The following is a 16,803-nucleotide window of genomic DNA, read 5'->3' on the forward strand; positions in this document are numbered from 1 at the left end:
AACGTTGTCTCTTAAATTTGTTGAAACCCACAGGCTTAAAAAGCAAGGACAAAACATGGGTCACACTGGGTCTGATGTGGTCTAAGAGGAATATAGCCCAGCTATGGGGTGCTGCCTCAACTCAATAAATGGAAGGCAGACATGGACTGGTGCATGTTTCAGGAGAAGACAGTATACACAGCGCGTGGGTGCCCCAAAAAGTGGTCTGCAATTTGGAATAAATGGAACGCATACCGGGGTGACATTTGTGTTCCACCTGTGATCCCCTCCCTAGAGGAACCTGTAATGCCTTGAGTCCTGGATCAGTCGTCACCGCCTGTATGATTCAATATTCAGATGTAATTATACCGTAAAGATGCTTTATTCCTCCTATTTGTATACATGGTATCGATTCTCTTTGTTTAATAAAAAGAGTATATAAAAAAAAAGAAAACCACTTTGACACCTGCGACCAAGTTTAACACCTCTGTAGTTTTTGGCAAAGGGTGAGAATCAATCCAGATTTATTTATCTAGGCTGCGAAGAATCACAGGTATTTTCAACTCCTAATTCCTTTTCCGTGCTACCACCGATGGTGACAACTAAAGTGACGATTTCACCAGTTTAGTGATACTCTTCTTTCACAATAAATGGTAGCTTTCTTAACTTGTGCCTGACTGGGATAGCACCCTCTTAGATTCTGATTTCTGCCCTGTGCCAAAATCCTTTTCTTTTATCAAGCTCCCGATAATGCTTTTTCCTCAGCCACTTCACTACTTCTAATGACGAATGTAGAAAAGTGCCCCTTTTCGGCATGGTCACCCCCAGTTTCTGCCTGGTATTCAATTCAATTTTGACTGGAAGTGCACTGGCTTCCTGCTGACAAAGGTCCCCAGTGGCAGATTCCCCCCCCCCCCCCCGTAACTGTACAATTGTTTCCCCAATTGGCAATACCTTTAACACTTCTCTGAGTCCCTGGTTAGTGGTAACCCTAGTACCTACGGCAAGAAGGTTAAAGAGGGTCCTAAAGGGCTGCAGCAGCATTTTGCCACCCCAAGGACCCCCTCACCAAACACCTACAGACTGCCACTGCAGGCTGCGCGTTTTGGTGCAGACAAAAGTGAAAACAGAACATGGGACACAGTCCTGTGTGCCATGCCTACAGACACTGCATGCAATATAGGTAAGTCAACACTAAAGAAGACCTTACAGCCCTAAGGTAGGGAGCACTACACTACATATGTGGACATAGCTGTGTTTAATTACTGGCAGTACAAGTGCCCAGGGAAGCAGTTTTAAGTACATGTTCTGGGTACTGGTTAAAAACGAGTTACATAAGTTCCATGTAGGCTACACTGAAACCAAATATGTTTGGTATCAAACATCTTGTATTAATAAACCCACACTGATTCCAGTGATGGCTTTGTTAATACATGCACCCAGAGGGCACCTTAGAGGCGACCCTCTGAAAACGTACCAACCACTTGTGTACTGGCCAACTGGTTCTGACCAGCCTACCACCACAGAGAAGTTTTCTGACCACCAGGGGCGAGTGCCAATGCTTTCAGGAGGTCATGAACAAAGCCTGTCCAGCAAAAGGTGTTAACCCCCCTCCAACAGGATGACCTGCAAATTAGCATTCCACGGCAGAGAGCTTCAAAGAGCTCACCACCTTTAATATGCAAATCTGGCTTCCATCAGAGGCGAGGAGATGCCCCCCACCCCCTGACCAGACCCCATTTGATGCATGGACTGGTGGGAAAATTAGTAGTCAAATAGGCGTGTTCACCCTCCTGCTAGTCCACCCCTAAGGTGGGCTAACCTGATGTGGACACGAAAATTCAGAGTCTGCCCTCTTGAAGTGGTCATGTAGGGGGCGTCTTGACCCCAGGGGTAAGGGGCCCTTTGGCTACTACCCTATGTGCCACAAAATCTAGTATTTAGGGAAGTCAAATCGAGCTGACCTGAAAGAAGAAGATGGATCCTGTAGAGCCGCAAAAGCAAGAACAGAAGAGCAGCTACTGACCTGTGTCAATCCTGCCGGCATGCCTGCTGTCCTCATCAAGTGCAAGAAAGTTGACTCGTCCTGAAGTTGCAGAACTTCCAAAAGCCTGCGAGGGCTGCCAGCCCTTCACCAAAGACCCAGGAACTCCTGTGGAGTAGCAGAGCTGCTTCCCTGCACCTGTAGGCACCCCAAGAGACTTGTGAGGACTCTTGAACTCCAAAACCAAACACCGGAGAGCACCACTGCACCCGAGCTGCCGAGTCGAAGTGGGCCAATGGTGCCAGTATTGTCCCCAGCCCCTCCAGAGAAGAAGCCCACCTAGGGTTTGCCATCTGTGGACTCCCAACGCTGCCTGCAGCCTCTTTGTGCAGGCCCCCTCCAACAGCGAGTCTCCCGACGCCTTAGAACACCTCTTCATCCAGCCGCCCCGGCCCATGGGTGAAGAGGACTAAAGGTGTCCCCATGTCCCCCGAGCATCATGAGACCTGAGCCCTCTTGGTGGTTCAGCCCGACTGGCCTCCCAGTCCCTACCTGCAGCGACTTTGTGACTAGACCGATCCCCATTGACTTACTAAGGGCACCCAACGCTGTAATGCACCCTGCACCCAGCTGCCCCAGTGCCGCCCGAGGTGACCTATTGGTGCTGTCTTGGATCTTTCTTTGCTTGTACTCTCCTTAAGTCCTGAAGATTGGTCCCATAAGTCGCTGTGAAGTACTTGTATCCAGTATATCTCTTCCTCCATAGGATATTATTACTGCTTCAGAAATTGTACTAAGTGTCACTTTTTGAAACCTATGAAAATCTTTATCCCGAAACGTACCTCCCTGATCTTGCTGCCAAATATGATATAACGATAAGTGTTATTTTTATAAATTGGTGTTGATCTACTTATTAAGTCGTATGCACTATTTATTGAATGTGTATATTACAGATGTCTAATACTCCTCTCTGATAAGCCTAAGACTGCTTGACCACACGACCTCTAAGAGAGCCCATTGGGATTGCCTGAGCAAGCGCTTGTCCACTTATAAGAGATACCTGGACTCTATGGTATACTATATGAAGAGCCAGCTTCCTACATTGGTGGCAGCAATGTTATACAAGACTTGACATGTGCTGTACCACTTGGTTAATAGGAGATACCACTAAGGAATTCAAAATTGTCCTTAGCTAAAAAAAAAATTTCGCCTTTTGGATTTTTTTCAAAATTATAGGGCCTTGTATTAACTCCCCCAGCCCAAACTGTTTAGAATTTAAAAGTATTTCAGTTTTTTGGCCCTTTAGACAGCTTTCTTAAGATTTTTTGTAATTCTTTAAAAGGCCCTAACTACTTTAATACCATGATTGAGGTAGCAGGACCCTCCCAGGAGCTCAACCTGGTCGCCTACAAGAACCTTAGGTTGACCCAACTTAAGGCCCTGTGCCAAGCATAAAATCTGACCCACGAAATCCTATCTGCAAGGGTCGCTTACAGAAAATGATAGAGCCCATGCAGGAAAAGATGCCCCTACTGAGACAGGGCAAGGGGATGTTGATGAGGATGATGATTCCCTCAGCAACCCCACTGATAGTACTACAGATAGTATGCCAGAAGAAAAAGAGACTGAAGATGCAGATCTTCAGAAACTAGCAAAGAGGTAGCATTAGAGGCTAAACTCTTAGCTATAGAAAGGAAAGAGCTGAGATGGGCCTAGGACCCATCTCTGATGGCAGCATAATTTTAAATCGGGTAAAGGATGATACTTTGACCCTAAGATCTGCAAAGGGATTGTCCCCAAATATATAGAGGGTGATATCATCACCAAATGGTTTGCAGCCTTTGAGAGGGCTTGTAAAACGAGGAAACTCAGCAAAACGTATTGGGGCTCTCTTCTCTGGTAGCTGTTCTCATGAAAGTGCAGGGATAGGCTCCTGACACTGGATGAGACCTAATGAAGGATACTCTGAGGGTTTCGGACCACTGAGGAGTACAGGATCAGGTTCAGGGAAACTCGCAAAAACCCTGAGTCGGACCTGAGTAGATTTTGTTGACTCCTCAGTCAAAACACTAGGTGGCTGGTTAAAAACGAATGAAGTACGAATGAAGTACATGATTATGATGGGCTTTATAATCTTATTATGAAAGAACATCTGTTAAGTAACTGTATTCCTGAAAAATTGTATCGGTACCTGGTTGACCTAGGTCCAATTTCTCCCCAAGGATTGGGAAAGAAGGCAGACCACTGGGTCAAGACCAGGATAACCAAGGCAACTCATGGTGGGGTGACCAAAAGAAAGGGGTTACTAAGCGCCCCAAGGGAACGACGGTGACCAATCAAAGGATAAACCAAAGAGTCTTCTAAAGGCCCCCATAAACCTGTTCAGGAGCGTGGGTCCCGAGACAAAACACTGGCTAAGTGTGAGTACCAGGGTAAGAACTGGGATCCAAGAAGGCTTGGTGCTTTAATTGTAAATGCATTGACCACCAAACTGGGGACCCTTTCTGTCCCAAAAAGAACCCCTCATAGTGCACCTGCGGTTCATAATGCAGTGGTAAGTCTCCAGATGGGAACCCAGATGTGCCCTGACCATTTCATAGAGCACACTGACCCAACTGTAGTCTCTGAGGGTGGGGTAGATGTAGCTGCTCTGGCTGTCTGGCCTAGTAACCTGGAGAAATACAATTAACAGTCCCATATCAATGGGGTTAGAGTTGAAGCTCTGAGGGACACAGGTGCAAGTGTCACTATGGTGACTGAGAAACTGATATCCTCCAGACAGTATATGACTGGTGAGACATTCACAGTCCTCACTGCTGACAACCAGACTAAGATCCATCCCTGGCAATGGTGTCCTTAGAATGGGGAGGGGTTACTGGCCAAAAGAAGGTGGTGGTATCTCATGCAATTCCTGTAGAAATTATCTGTAGTCCTCAGCGTGGGCTGAGGTCGAAATAAAAGACCCATGCAGCTAAGCTGGGCATACCTGAATAGGTGTGTGTGAACACAAGAGCACAATGTAAAGTCCAGTGTGTAAAAGAGGAGTTGGAGCCTGGAATAATGGCCCAACCCTCCAAGAAACAAAAAGCAAGAAGCCTGGAAAACCAGCTTCAAATCAGCCACAAGCTCAGGTCCGCACTTCTCAGGGAGAAGACCGGTCAGCCCCAGAGGGAACTGAACCTCAGGAACTTGTGTCTTATCTTGCAGAGCTCCTAAGTTCGGATGACCCTCTATGGAAGAGCTGTGCTCAGGGCAGAGGACCTGTCCTACTCTTGAGAGCCTGAGACTGCAAGCTGCTGACCAGGAAAAGAGAGGTCAGTGGCTTCCACCAAACCTATTGGGAGGAGGGACTCCTGTATACTGAGGCCAGAGACACTAAACCCGGTGCCACTAGGGGATTGGCAGTACCTCAGCAGTATAGAGAGTTCTTACTCTCTCTAGCACATGATATCCCCTCAGCTGGGCATCTGGGGCTGACCAAAATGTGGAGTAGGTTAGTCACCCACTTCTACTGGCCAGGTATGTCCCAGAAGGTGAATGAGTTTTCAAACTCCTGTGCTACCTGCCAAGCCAGACGCAAAGCAGGTAGCCACCCAAACACCCCCTTAATTCCACTTCCAGTGTTTGGGGTTTCTTTTTGAAAGGATAATGATTGACATTGTCGGTCCCCTTGACCCTCCAACTGCATCAGGGAACAGATTCATACTGATAGTGAATCATGCTACCAGGTACCCTGAAGCAAATACCCTAAGGACTACCATTGCTCCTGCAGTGGATGGAGCCTTCATTGGTATCTTTACCAGAGTAGGTTTTCCAAAGGAGTTTGTGTAACCCTAAATAAAGGGCCATTACCAACAATGTAGTTTCTACAAGGCATGCCTCTAGGGTATTCTGTGACATTGCACTCCTTTGGAGGTATAAAATTAGGCTGAAGCTGAACTGTTCTCTAATTTTGCTTAAAGATGAGCGGACAAGTCCATCAGATTCCTGTATTGCATGCATGAGGTGTCTGCTTTTGAACTGAGGTTTCTGCTATGGGTCTTTATGAAATGTGTACATGCTTTGATTCGAGAGAACATTCTAGGACCAGCTAACAGCTGTTGAGTTGGTGTGTTAACATAATACAGCTTGTCTGACAAAGCTGTTGTGTATCTATTGCATGAGAACTACTGACTGGGATGGAGGTTGAGGATAGCTGTCACTGGGGTTCCTTAGAAGCCTTCAAGAAGGCAGTGCCGGAATAGATTTTTTGCATTCAAATCCTGCTTGGAACCCTCTCCATATGAGATCATGAGACTGGTCCCAGCTGCCTGAATATTAACCCCAGTTCAGTGAAACCAACACTAAAAATAATGTAGCTCTTCATGAAGGCGGTGCCGGAATGGAGTTTTTGCATTTAAATCCTACTCGGAACCCTCTCATATCCGATCATGAGAGGGGTCCCAGCTGCCTCAATCTTACCTCAGTTCAGTGAAACCAACAATAAAAATAATGTAGCCCTGTCAAGGTGAAAGTTGGACCTGTAAATGGGATTACTAATTAATGGCCAGATCCCACTTGAAATAGGCCTGGGCGGTGAACTCCGCTCTATTTATGGAGTTATCTGCGCTCTGCGGAGCTCGTGAAGTGCAGAAAACTGCACTTCGCGTAGTGCAGCAGAGTTTTTTTCCCCATTTGCGCTTGGAAACTGTAAGTTCGCGAGCTGCCACTTGAGTAGAATTTCTACCCGAGCAGCAGGAAAACCAGCGCGAATGGCAGTTCTCACAGCACTGAATGTCGCAGATTTTTTTTGTCACTTCGCAGAGTTTTGCTACGCAAAACCACGCCAGGCCTGCTTTGAACAGCTTTAGTGAAAGGTATATTCTCTCAAATATTGACAGAAAAGCCAGAGGTAGGAGTAAATGGTTGTGGTTACCTGTAATTCTCCTTCCCCATTTAGCTGTTAAGGATATTTGACTCAAAGATGTTACGTTTCCAGCTTGCAGAATGCACGTCTTGATGGTTTGTGGATTAGTAGGATTTGATAAAAACCTGCAAATGGCCAGACCAGAAAATACATACATCTTATAGGGGTGACCGAAATGTTTTGATATTGAAATGTGTAATCACTCGCTGTATTCCCAAAACAGTGTCATCAATCTAGACTGAGACTGGGAAGTGTTATCCAGATTATATGTTCTAGATGGGTACATGGAGGCTAGGCTATCCTTTTCCATAGGATGCCTCTGAATTGTACTATGTAGAAAATCTGTGATAGTCATATATTTAAAAAGTACGATAACTATGAAATGCTTTACATAATTTTTATTTTCATTTAGTGATGTCTGTTCTTGTGTTCAGCAAGTGTAAAGATACCTTCATACGCTGTTCTCTTTCCATGACTTATAGGAGTTTGACAAGATTCCAATGTTCATGAAGAAAGCGCCTACTGACATTGACCCTAAAGAGAATCCAGATTTGGCATGCCTTCAGTCAATCATATTTGATGAGGACCGACCCCCTGAAGGTACTGTCTAATTCCATGATCTGCCAAATCTCTTCAGACGAACAACTTAAAGTGTGTTGCTTTTATTATTAGTGATGTTGGTTATGTGTTATAATTGGGAATTAGTAATAGGAAATATGGTTTGTGTTTCCCCTTCTCATTTTATTAAGGCAGGAACACGGATTGACTGCAGCGTTAATACTGTCTTTCCATTTGGGCTGTTACAGCCGTAGTAGTTAGAGAAGCTTTTTCAAGCAAATTCCGGATTAGGAACTGTCTGTTACCCAAGTATATAAAATAAGTGCTGATATTTCCCTGGTCCACCCTAGATGTAGAATGTTTAGATCAGATGTAATTCTTGTGGGGCAGGAGTACCAAAACCAGTATTCTTGGCCCCTGTGTGACGTCCCCCCTGGAATATCATACTCTAGTAACTCACCATTTTACTTTTCCAAAGACTGATTGTTATTCTTTCCAGAGTTTGAGGTGTTCATCATTGTTTGCACTTCACAGATGTCTCTTTTCATTGCTCGTCAATTGGCTCATTGATCCTTTTATATGTGTTTTTGGTCATTTTTCCCATCCCCATTATTGTCTGTGATGGAGTTTCTGCACACGTTTTCTCCAGCCCTGCTGCTTGAACCTAAGCAGAAAATGACTCATTGTCACATTGAGCGATCTTTTGTTCTTTTTATTTATTAGAACAGACAAATAATGTGAAATAAACTTGATTCTTCAACGCTGAGTAGAAACTGAAACGTTGTTATACTCCAATACATAATCGACACGCTTCTTGGTGAGAACCTCTTGCAGTGCAGACTAGACACGATTGGTTCACTTCCAAGAAATAAATGTTTGGCATAGTTATTAGCCTAAACTAAGCTCAAGTATCATGTATTTGTTGTAATGCATATGTGACATCTTAAACCACTGTAATGTCTTTACCCTGTCTATGAAAAAAAACCTTGAGCAGCACAATAGGATTTGAAAGGGTTTATTGACAAAGAAAAATAATTAGTCGGTGAGTCGCACTCAGCTGGGTTCTACCCCGGAAATTATAGATGGCGTTAAACTTATACCTACTTACAGGTCTCTACTACACGCGTCTAGCATTGGCCACGTCGGAAGATTTCACATGAATAATGGAAGCCGCTGCCTACTTGAGATCATTAGAACAGGAGGACGACCTTCACTAGTAACAAAAATTGGAAGTTATCAGCTAATCAAGCTTTCTAAATATTCTCACCTTCAGAACCAAAATGCAAGGTTGCCTCCGTGTCAGAGATTGACACTTACTGTGGGTTTTGTTAGCCTGAGCAAGAAGCATGACTAAAGCAGGTTACAGATACACAAATACAAGTAAAATGTGTGTAATATCTTTTTGCCTCCCACTTACCCGAATCATGTGAGACCATTATGTGAGCTCCAGGTCAAGTCTTTCTATCTTTTTGCTAATACCATATCCAAGTGTTTGAATGAAGTGGTGACTTTCGTCTTTCTGCATGAATGTTTTAACCCTCTTATCTGAACAACAGGACCTATCCTGTACGTGTGGGTGTGATGTAACCATGCTACTTCCGATATTTGGATGTTATGTGAATCTGTGTGCTTATTTCACCTTTGACCCACGAGTCATTTGTGGCGGCAATAATGAAGCCTGTTGTTTCTTAGCAATACCCAGCTAGGATTGTAAGTTGAGTTTGTGTATATATCGGAATTGCTAATAGTAACTCTGTACTTAAGGTTTAATTAATTAGTCCATTTGATATCTTTAATCCTCTTTGACAAAACTTTCAATAACACGTTTGTCCACCGCAATTTGATATCTTTAATCCTCTTTGACAAAACTTTCAATAACACGTTTGTCCACCGCAGACATTTTTACACGTTTCTTGAAGATTGATTAAGGGGGTCAACAATTATAGGGTTGGCCCAAAATGTGTTTCCCACTCAAAAATTCCCAGAGGAATATTTGCACATATGCACAGCAAAAACTTCTCATATGAAACAGATTTACAACAAGCCTCACAGTACTTGGCTCAACTTGAAATTCTGTGTAGTTTGGAGTATATCTTTTAAAAGGTTCCTGAAATATTAAGAGAAGAAGAAATTGCCCTTTATTTATAAAATTAGGATGCTGCACCCATCCAAGAGGCGCTGCTGGCTTGGTGAGTGGGGAAAGATGGGAGCTGCATGAAACATGGCGGATACATGTCGAAACCAAGATATCAACTGTGCTGAATTTGAGTTGGTGCAACAGCCATAGTGGTGAGAAGAATGGAACTGCAATCAGGGGAAGAGCATCAAGAGGGAGGCTCACATGCCACACCTGATCCTGGAATCTGCAGTAACTTTGGGTATAAGCCATAAAAATAGAGATTACAGTGACCCAACCACTATTGAGGAGCTGCACACACAGAGGCATACTGGCGGCCCTAATGGGAGTGTGCATGGGAGTGAGAGTGAAACCCTCATACACTAAGCACATAAAATGTTGCCTTGAATGTGTTTCCATTTGTGCCTGCACAAAAGTCATAAAAAACAGGAACTAAAACATTAAGAAAGTGAAGAGCAAGAAGGAGGATTGCAGAAGAATTGAGTAAGGGTTTCTGTGGAGGGCTGCAAAAGACATGACAGATAGCATATTTTTAAATAGACACTGCTAAACAAAACTAAGCTGCCCTTGTACCAAGGTGATGGTTGAGCAACAGTCTTGGATGTAGAGTCCAGTATATTAAATGGTGAAGTGCCTCCCACTTGCCCTATAGCCCAACTGTGGAGCCTCTTCCCTGTGATTGGAAGGGAGCATAACTTGGGGGATGGGGGCCTGAGGCAACCCCGAAACAGTGCAAAAGATAACTTCCTTTCGCAAAAGGATAAGATTGTGACAAATACGAGAGCAGAACTTTCAATTCAATTTTGGAAATGCTACAAGACCTCTTCCAAGACCTGGCACCAGCTACACTGTTGTAACTAAGATACATTTGCAGTATTGTGACTGATCCAAACAGGCGCAAAATGGATATCGGTTTTTTTTCTCCAGGCATGCAGCTCAATCAATCAATCAATCAGGATTTGTAGAGTGTGGCTGCTTCACCCTTGAAGGTCTTGAAGCGCTGTCTGACCATTCAATGCCGTCTGTTCTCCTATTGGTTGAACATCCAGGTCTTGAGGTCCTTCCTGAATTGTTTGAGCAATGGTGAGACTCTTGAGGTGCAGGGATAGGTCGTTCCAGGTGTTGGCTGTCAAATGGGAAAAGAAGCGGCCTCTGCTGGTGGTCCGATGAATGCGATGGGTTGCAGCTAGGACGAGGGATCCGGATCAGAGTTTGCTGGTGAAAGGTCACACGTTGGTTGAGGTACGCAGGTCCTTCGTTGTGTAGTGCCTTACCTGCGTGGGTGAGTAGCTTGTACTGGCATCTCTTCATGACTGGTAGCCAGTGGAGTTTCCTGAGGTGAGGGGTTATTTGCGTCCATCTGGGGAGGTCGAAGATGAACCTGGTCATGGTGTTCTGGATCGTCTGGAGTTTCTTCATGAGTTGGGCTGGTATTCCTACGTAGAGGGAGTTGCCGTAGTAGTGTCCGATTGAATGGAAGGAGATGGTACTTCTATTGGTAGTGGAAGGTAGGTCACAACGGTGCTTTCACATAATAAATACAAGGACAGGATTCAGCTCCACAGGTGTGGAACCTTGAGATGTAAAGAGGAATAAAGAGGAGAAAAAGCATTATCCGGAACAATGACGAAGGAACAAGCCAGTAAGAAAGATAGAAGCCCTGATACTGATGTCTTGTGACATGCCAAGTGTGAGTGAAAGGCCTGCAGCTGGTGAATGATCAGACAGGTATGCTCTGATCCAAATCATGTACAGGTCATCCTAGACAGCAACCAGAGCAATCTCACTTCTGTGATTTTGCCGGAACTGGATCAAGTAATGCATTTTCAGTAATGAAAGAAGTGGTTTGGGCATTGACTTCTGCCTCCACTATCTTAGCATTAAAGAGTAAAAGAAAGATAGGTTACAGTCAATTAGTGCTACTGTGTCCAATGAAGACTTTAAAAGTGGAAGCACAAATGCCTTTGTTGAATCATTTCTTGCCTTAAAGATTTTATTCATCATGTAAGTTGCTTCGGAACGTATACAGGAATGTTTACAATGCCAACACATTTGGTAGTTACAGCTAACCAACAGCCAATCTCATTTCGATTTCAATTTTTATCTCTGATGACATATAACAAAGTTTACCTTTCAACTACAACTTCCCCAGAACCGTTGGCGCATCAAGGTCAAGTCATCTTGTAAGCAGACATCACTCCATATCTCTTGATTGTCTGTTAGTAAAGCCTTAAGAGCAGTACACGTCTAAGAACTTGAACTGCACTTGTCTCATCACTGTATTGTCTGTCTTTATCAGATGGTTTAGTAATATTTACCAGATGTTCCAGAAACGCTCATGACCATTCAGATAATGAGTTTTGCCATAGCTAGCAAGTTCCACAGCTTGTGATTCCATTTAAGCATTGTGGGTGCTTCTGTCTGCTTCCAATTAGTTGCTTTTCAGCAAGCAATAGGAGACCAAATAAAACTCCATCTCTGTTAGTTATTCCCTCTGTCTTTAAGTCTCTCTGTCCCAGTAAATGGCATATGGCGCGTTTGATAATAGGGTATTCTTAGATATCCTTGGTACAGCTCAAGACCACTTTCAATTTTTTACATTTTGAACATGGCAACCCTAAATGCATTGCCACAGATTATGTCCCACATTTCCTACATTTATTTGAGACATCCAGGTATGACTTTGAGTCTTTGCAGTGTTAGGTATAAGTTGAACATAAGTTTGCAGCATTGCTTTATATGTAGACTATTTCTTTGTCCTGAGGAAACATCTCACCAAAGATTTCCCCCTCATCATCCTCTGTCTCTCTACCAAGTGCATGGTCCCGGGTACATGACAGTGCCATTACTGGTACATTTCCCCTTCCTTTAACAACTTATGTATATTTAATGTAACCCTCCTCCTTTGAAGTGTTACACTTCATAACAAATGTTATTTAGGGTGTTTCTTTGATCGACAAGTGCAGCACATAGCTGGTAGTAGTTTAATCAATCTACTTTGATAAACCGGTATTCAAAACGTAATGTTCCCTTTAAGAAACATGTCCTTTATAATATGGCAGTCTGTCTCCTTTCATGTCCAAATTGACTTCCAAACAAGAGCTTGTGAATTGGTGATTGTCTGCGATTGGTGTCTTGGGGTAGAGCGGGGAGAGACAGGGGAAAGTTTTCAAACTGAAGTGGGTCGCTCCGGTGCCCCATGTCAATATCATTGTGCTTGTGCTAGTGCTGGCATATGTACTTTTAGGTTGGGTTGACTTGGGTAACCAAAGAAGACCCCACAGCGTCTATAGAGCCATAGCCTTATCAACGTGGGTCCATTTTTATGGCCTAGCATGACAGTGCAGCCGTCATAACACAATGATGTAGGCATCACTAAAGAGGGGCTTTGACTCCGCCCATAAGTTGGGTGCCAGGAGTAAATATTTTGATTGGGTAGGAGTTGTGTGCTTCCCCCAAAAAGTGCTTGCCCTTCATCCAGCTTTAAGCATTTTCTTTATTTATCTCGCTGGCTAGCTGGAACTTTCAGAGGCGTACACATGGTATTGTAATGCTATTAAATTGCCTTAGATAACTAGATAATGTATGGTGTTTTTCTCTGGTAACAGCACAGATTGGAGGCGGGCAGGCACTAACATATGTTTGGCTTAAAAGTGCAACTGTCATCTGACCTTTAAACCTACACCAATACTATTTTACATTTCTTTGCTTCCAAATAAATAAATATCCATGCTATTTACTTGTAATGCTTCACATCACCATACAACATTAATTTAAAGACAGACCTGTTGACATTGCCAATGCTTGTTTTTCTGTTTCTCTCATTGTCCGCACATGTAGTAACCTTAACTAGGTGGCTTGGTGGTATCTCCAAAGGTCCAGACCTGCTACTCACTTCCTATATGTAGGGGCTATCATTTTCCTAGACTCTCTCTAGTCTCTCCCCAAATAAGTCTTCGATTGGTTCTGTCCTCCCGAAGGATTGGGATCTGGGGTGCCTGCAATAGGTATAAAACCATTGAAAAGACAATTATTTGAATGACTTCCAACCTCGTCAGCCAAGAGAAAATCTGGGATTTCCATCTGGCCAAATTTGTTTGATGATGGCTTTTAATGGATTTCATTTAGCTTTCATCATGGAAGTCAGTTTGTTGGTTAGATTTATCCCAAAGTATATAATATGGCAGTTACCCCAAGTGAATAGGAAGGATGAATGTAGATATCTAACCTGCTGCATTTTCAAAGTTAAATTAAGGATCTGTAATTATTCCATTTTAATTTGAAATACGCTTAAAGCAATCCAGATGGTAAACTGAGGCACTGAGTACGGCTTGTGGCCCCCTCCAGGTCAGAAGAACATAGGCTAATTGTATGTCTGTTTCGTCCTTACTTAATACCATGGATATCCAGGTTGTTTCTTATTTGGGCTGCAAAAGGTTCTATGGAGAGAAGGAACAGAAGTGGAAATAAGAGGACAGTTTTATTGTGTGCGCTGTTTGGAATCCATTTGCCACTCTACTATGCTCTTGGTGCAAAGTAGTTGACTGAAATCCAGCTCCTAAATCTCTCACCAGAGCTTGATGAAAAGTCTTTTCAGCACCCAAAGCTAAATTCACGGTGGACACTTATTTCTATCATAAAGACTGTTTTTCAAATGTTGTTAGTTGTTTGCCGTTAATTGGATGAATCCCGATGGTCGGAGTCCTCTAGACCTGGCATGTATGTGTCTAGTCTTGAGATAAAAACTCTAGTGAAGATATTCATGTTTACATTGAACAGTTCCCTAAGATCATTCATCTGTTTGCAATCTGTGTAATATATGCCTCTGCCATAGTGTTGGTGACTCCTGATTCCTCCTTCAAGTTTTTTTTAACAACACTGCTAGTATCCCTGCTAGAATCCACATAAATTCGATATGAGACTCTGGTGAGGCTATCTGGGCCCAGGGACTTCCCAGACCTGAGGAAATGTATTGCTTCTATAGTTCTATATATCTAAGATGGGACTCAGTGTGGCGCATACCGCCCTATTTCCCTTTTAAACATAGTCCTTAAACTGTACACAGGGATTTTGGCCAATCGTCTCGCACCCCACATGCCCGGACTCATTGACCTGGATCAAATGGGTTTCATTCCGGAGCGCCAAACACCGGACAATACGAAACGCGCTCTTCATCTGATTGAGAAGGCCTCGCGCACGGAGAGAGAGTACATGCTCCTCACAATCGATGCGGAGAAGGCATTCGACCCAGTGCAATGGCCGTACTTGGAACGTGTATTGCACCGGATGGGCTTGGGGGAGAAATTTCGCACACATATATTTAATTGTTATAAGTACCCGTCTGCCTCGGTCCGGGTGAACGGCTACACGTCCACCAGATTTCCGATAGAGAGAGGCACCAGACAGGGGTGTCCTCTGTCACCCCTCCTTTTTGCCGCCTATATGGAGCCGTTGGCCCAGCGGATTAGGCAAAACCCAGCGATCTCTGGCATCCGGTTCGAGGGCTATGTCCACACCATCAGCCTGTATGCAGATGATGTTCTGCTTTCATTATCGAGCCCACGCACGGCGTTGCCGGCATGTCTGGTGGATTTGGATGCTTTTGCACGGGTTGCGGTGTTCAGGGTCAATGTCGACAAATCGCTGGCCCTTGATCTCTCCCTGTCGCGTTCCACCCGGGAATATCTTCAGAGTTTGCTGACCATCCAATGGGCCCAAGACACAATTCCATATCTGGGGATTCAATTGGCGCCCACTCTCCCGCGGGTGGTTGCTATCAACTATGCTTCCCTGAGGCGGAAGATCCGTCGGGAGCTTGGCCAATGGAAGTATAGCCCCCTCTCGTGGCTGGAGAAAATTGCGGCGGTGAAGATGACCGTTCTACCTCAAATTCTTTACCTCTTTCGCACCATTCCTCTACACCCGACCGCTGGCTGGGTGCAGCAGCCCCAGGCTGACCTCGCCCAGTTCATATGGCACGGTCGGAAGCCACGTATGAAGCGGTCAATGTCGACTCTGCCCCCGGAGGGAGGTGGTCTGGCCATCCCCGATCTACAGCTTTATTATCAAGCAACCCAACTACGACACTTGGTTGAATGGAGCCGTTGGGAATCGGAGAAACATTGGTTATTTCAGGACCAAGCGGTGGCAGCGCGGCCACTGCAGGAGATCCCCTTCCTCCGTAGGCAACATAGACCCCCTAACTTGTACGCTTCATATATAACTCGTGTCCCTCTTGAAGTGTGGGACCGCACTAATATTAACCACGCCCTTACCACCTTTCCCTCCCCACTGACTCCCCTGCTGGACAATCAGGATTTCACTCCGGGAATGGACCAGGTGGCTTTTGCGGCCTGGAAACCGGCTGGTTGTCGCTTCCTGTACCATTTATATGGGGCAGACAGAGTTATCTCCTTTCAGCAACTTAAACAGGACTATGCGCTGCCGCAAGTGGAAAGGCTCAGGTATTTGCAAGTTCGTCATTGGGCGCTGGATGCACGGGTTCGTTCGGAGGCGGATCGACGCGTCTCCACATATGAACGATGGCTCATTACCCGCACCTCAGATAAACAATTAATTTCAGACTTGTACAAGATGCTCCAGGTTAGACTTGCATACATTCACAATCCGGGCAGGGCTCGTTGGGAGAGGGAGCTAGGCCTGTCACTTAGCCACAAGGAGTGAGAGGGTATTTATTATAGGGCCCGGCATTCCGCTTACCATATGGGGCTCACAGAGACCCTCACGAAGGTGGTAACTTATTGGTACTACACTCCAGAACGTCAACATTCAATGGACCACACCAGGGAGGCGCGATGCTGGAGGGGGTGCGACCATATTGGTACACTTACAGTGGGAGTGTGAACACATTCAGCCCTATTGGACACAGGTGATTGATGAGGTCGATAAACACTTTAACACCGTGCTACCTAGATTCCCAGCATACATATTACTTGGTCTTCCCAACCCCCTGACTTATCCGCTTCGCTCACGCAGAGGTCGACAAATGGCAATAGCGCTGGGGTCGGCGATACAGAACATACTTACACATTGGCGTACCTCTACGGTCCCGACCTTCACGGGTTGGCTGTATCGTCTGTGGTACGTCCTAGGAATGGAAAAGCTCACGCTGACCATGGCGGGTGAGGGCCCCAAGTACAGAGAGTTGTGGCAGCCTTTTTTGGCACTTTTAGCTACCGAATTTCGTGAGGTCACCTGCCCACGTTATCTACGCTTATT

The 16,803-nt window shown here is 44.8% G+C and overlaps 1 protein-coding gene across 2 annotated transcripts in view; it reads left to right on the forward strand.

Moving 5' to 3' along the window:
* TTC4 (tetratricopeptide repeat domain 4) overlaps positions 1-16,803 on the forward strand; it is a 223,136-nt gene that overhangs the window by 33,942 nt on the left and 172,391 nt on the right. For both annotated transcript variants that reach the window (XM_085602541.1, XM_085602542.1), the window contains exon 3: positions 7,352-7,469. In XM_085602541.1, the coding sequence (XP_085458667.1) occupies positions 7,352-7,469 (118 nt within the window). The remainder of the gene's footprint in view (positions 1-7,351; positions 7,470-16,803) is intronic.

This window comes from Triturus cristatus, chromosome 4_2 (assembly GCF_964204655.1).
Source record: "Triturus cristatus chromosome 4_2, aTriCri1.1, whole genome shotgun sequence".
NCBI classification, from domain to species: domain Eukaryota; kingdom Metazoa; phylum Chordata; class Amphibia; order Caudata; family Salamandridae; genus Triturus; species Triturus cristatus.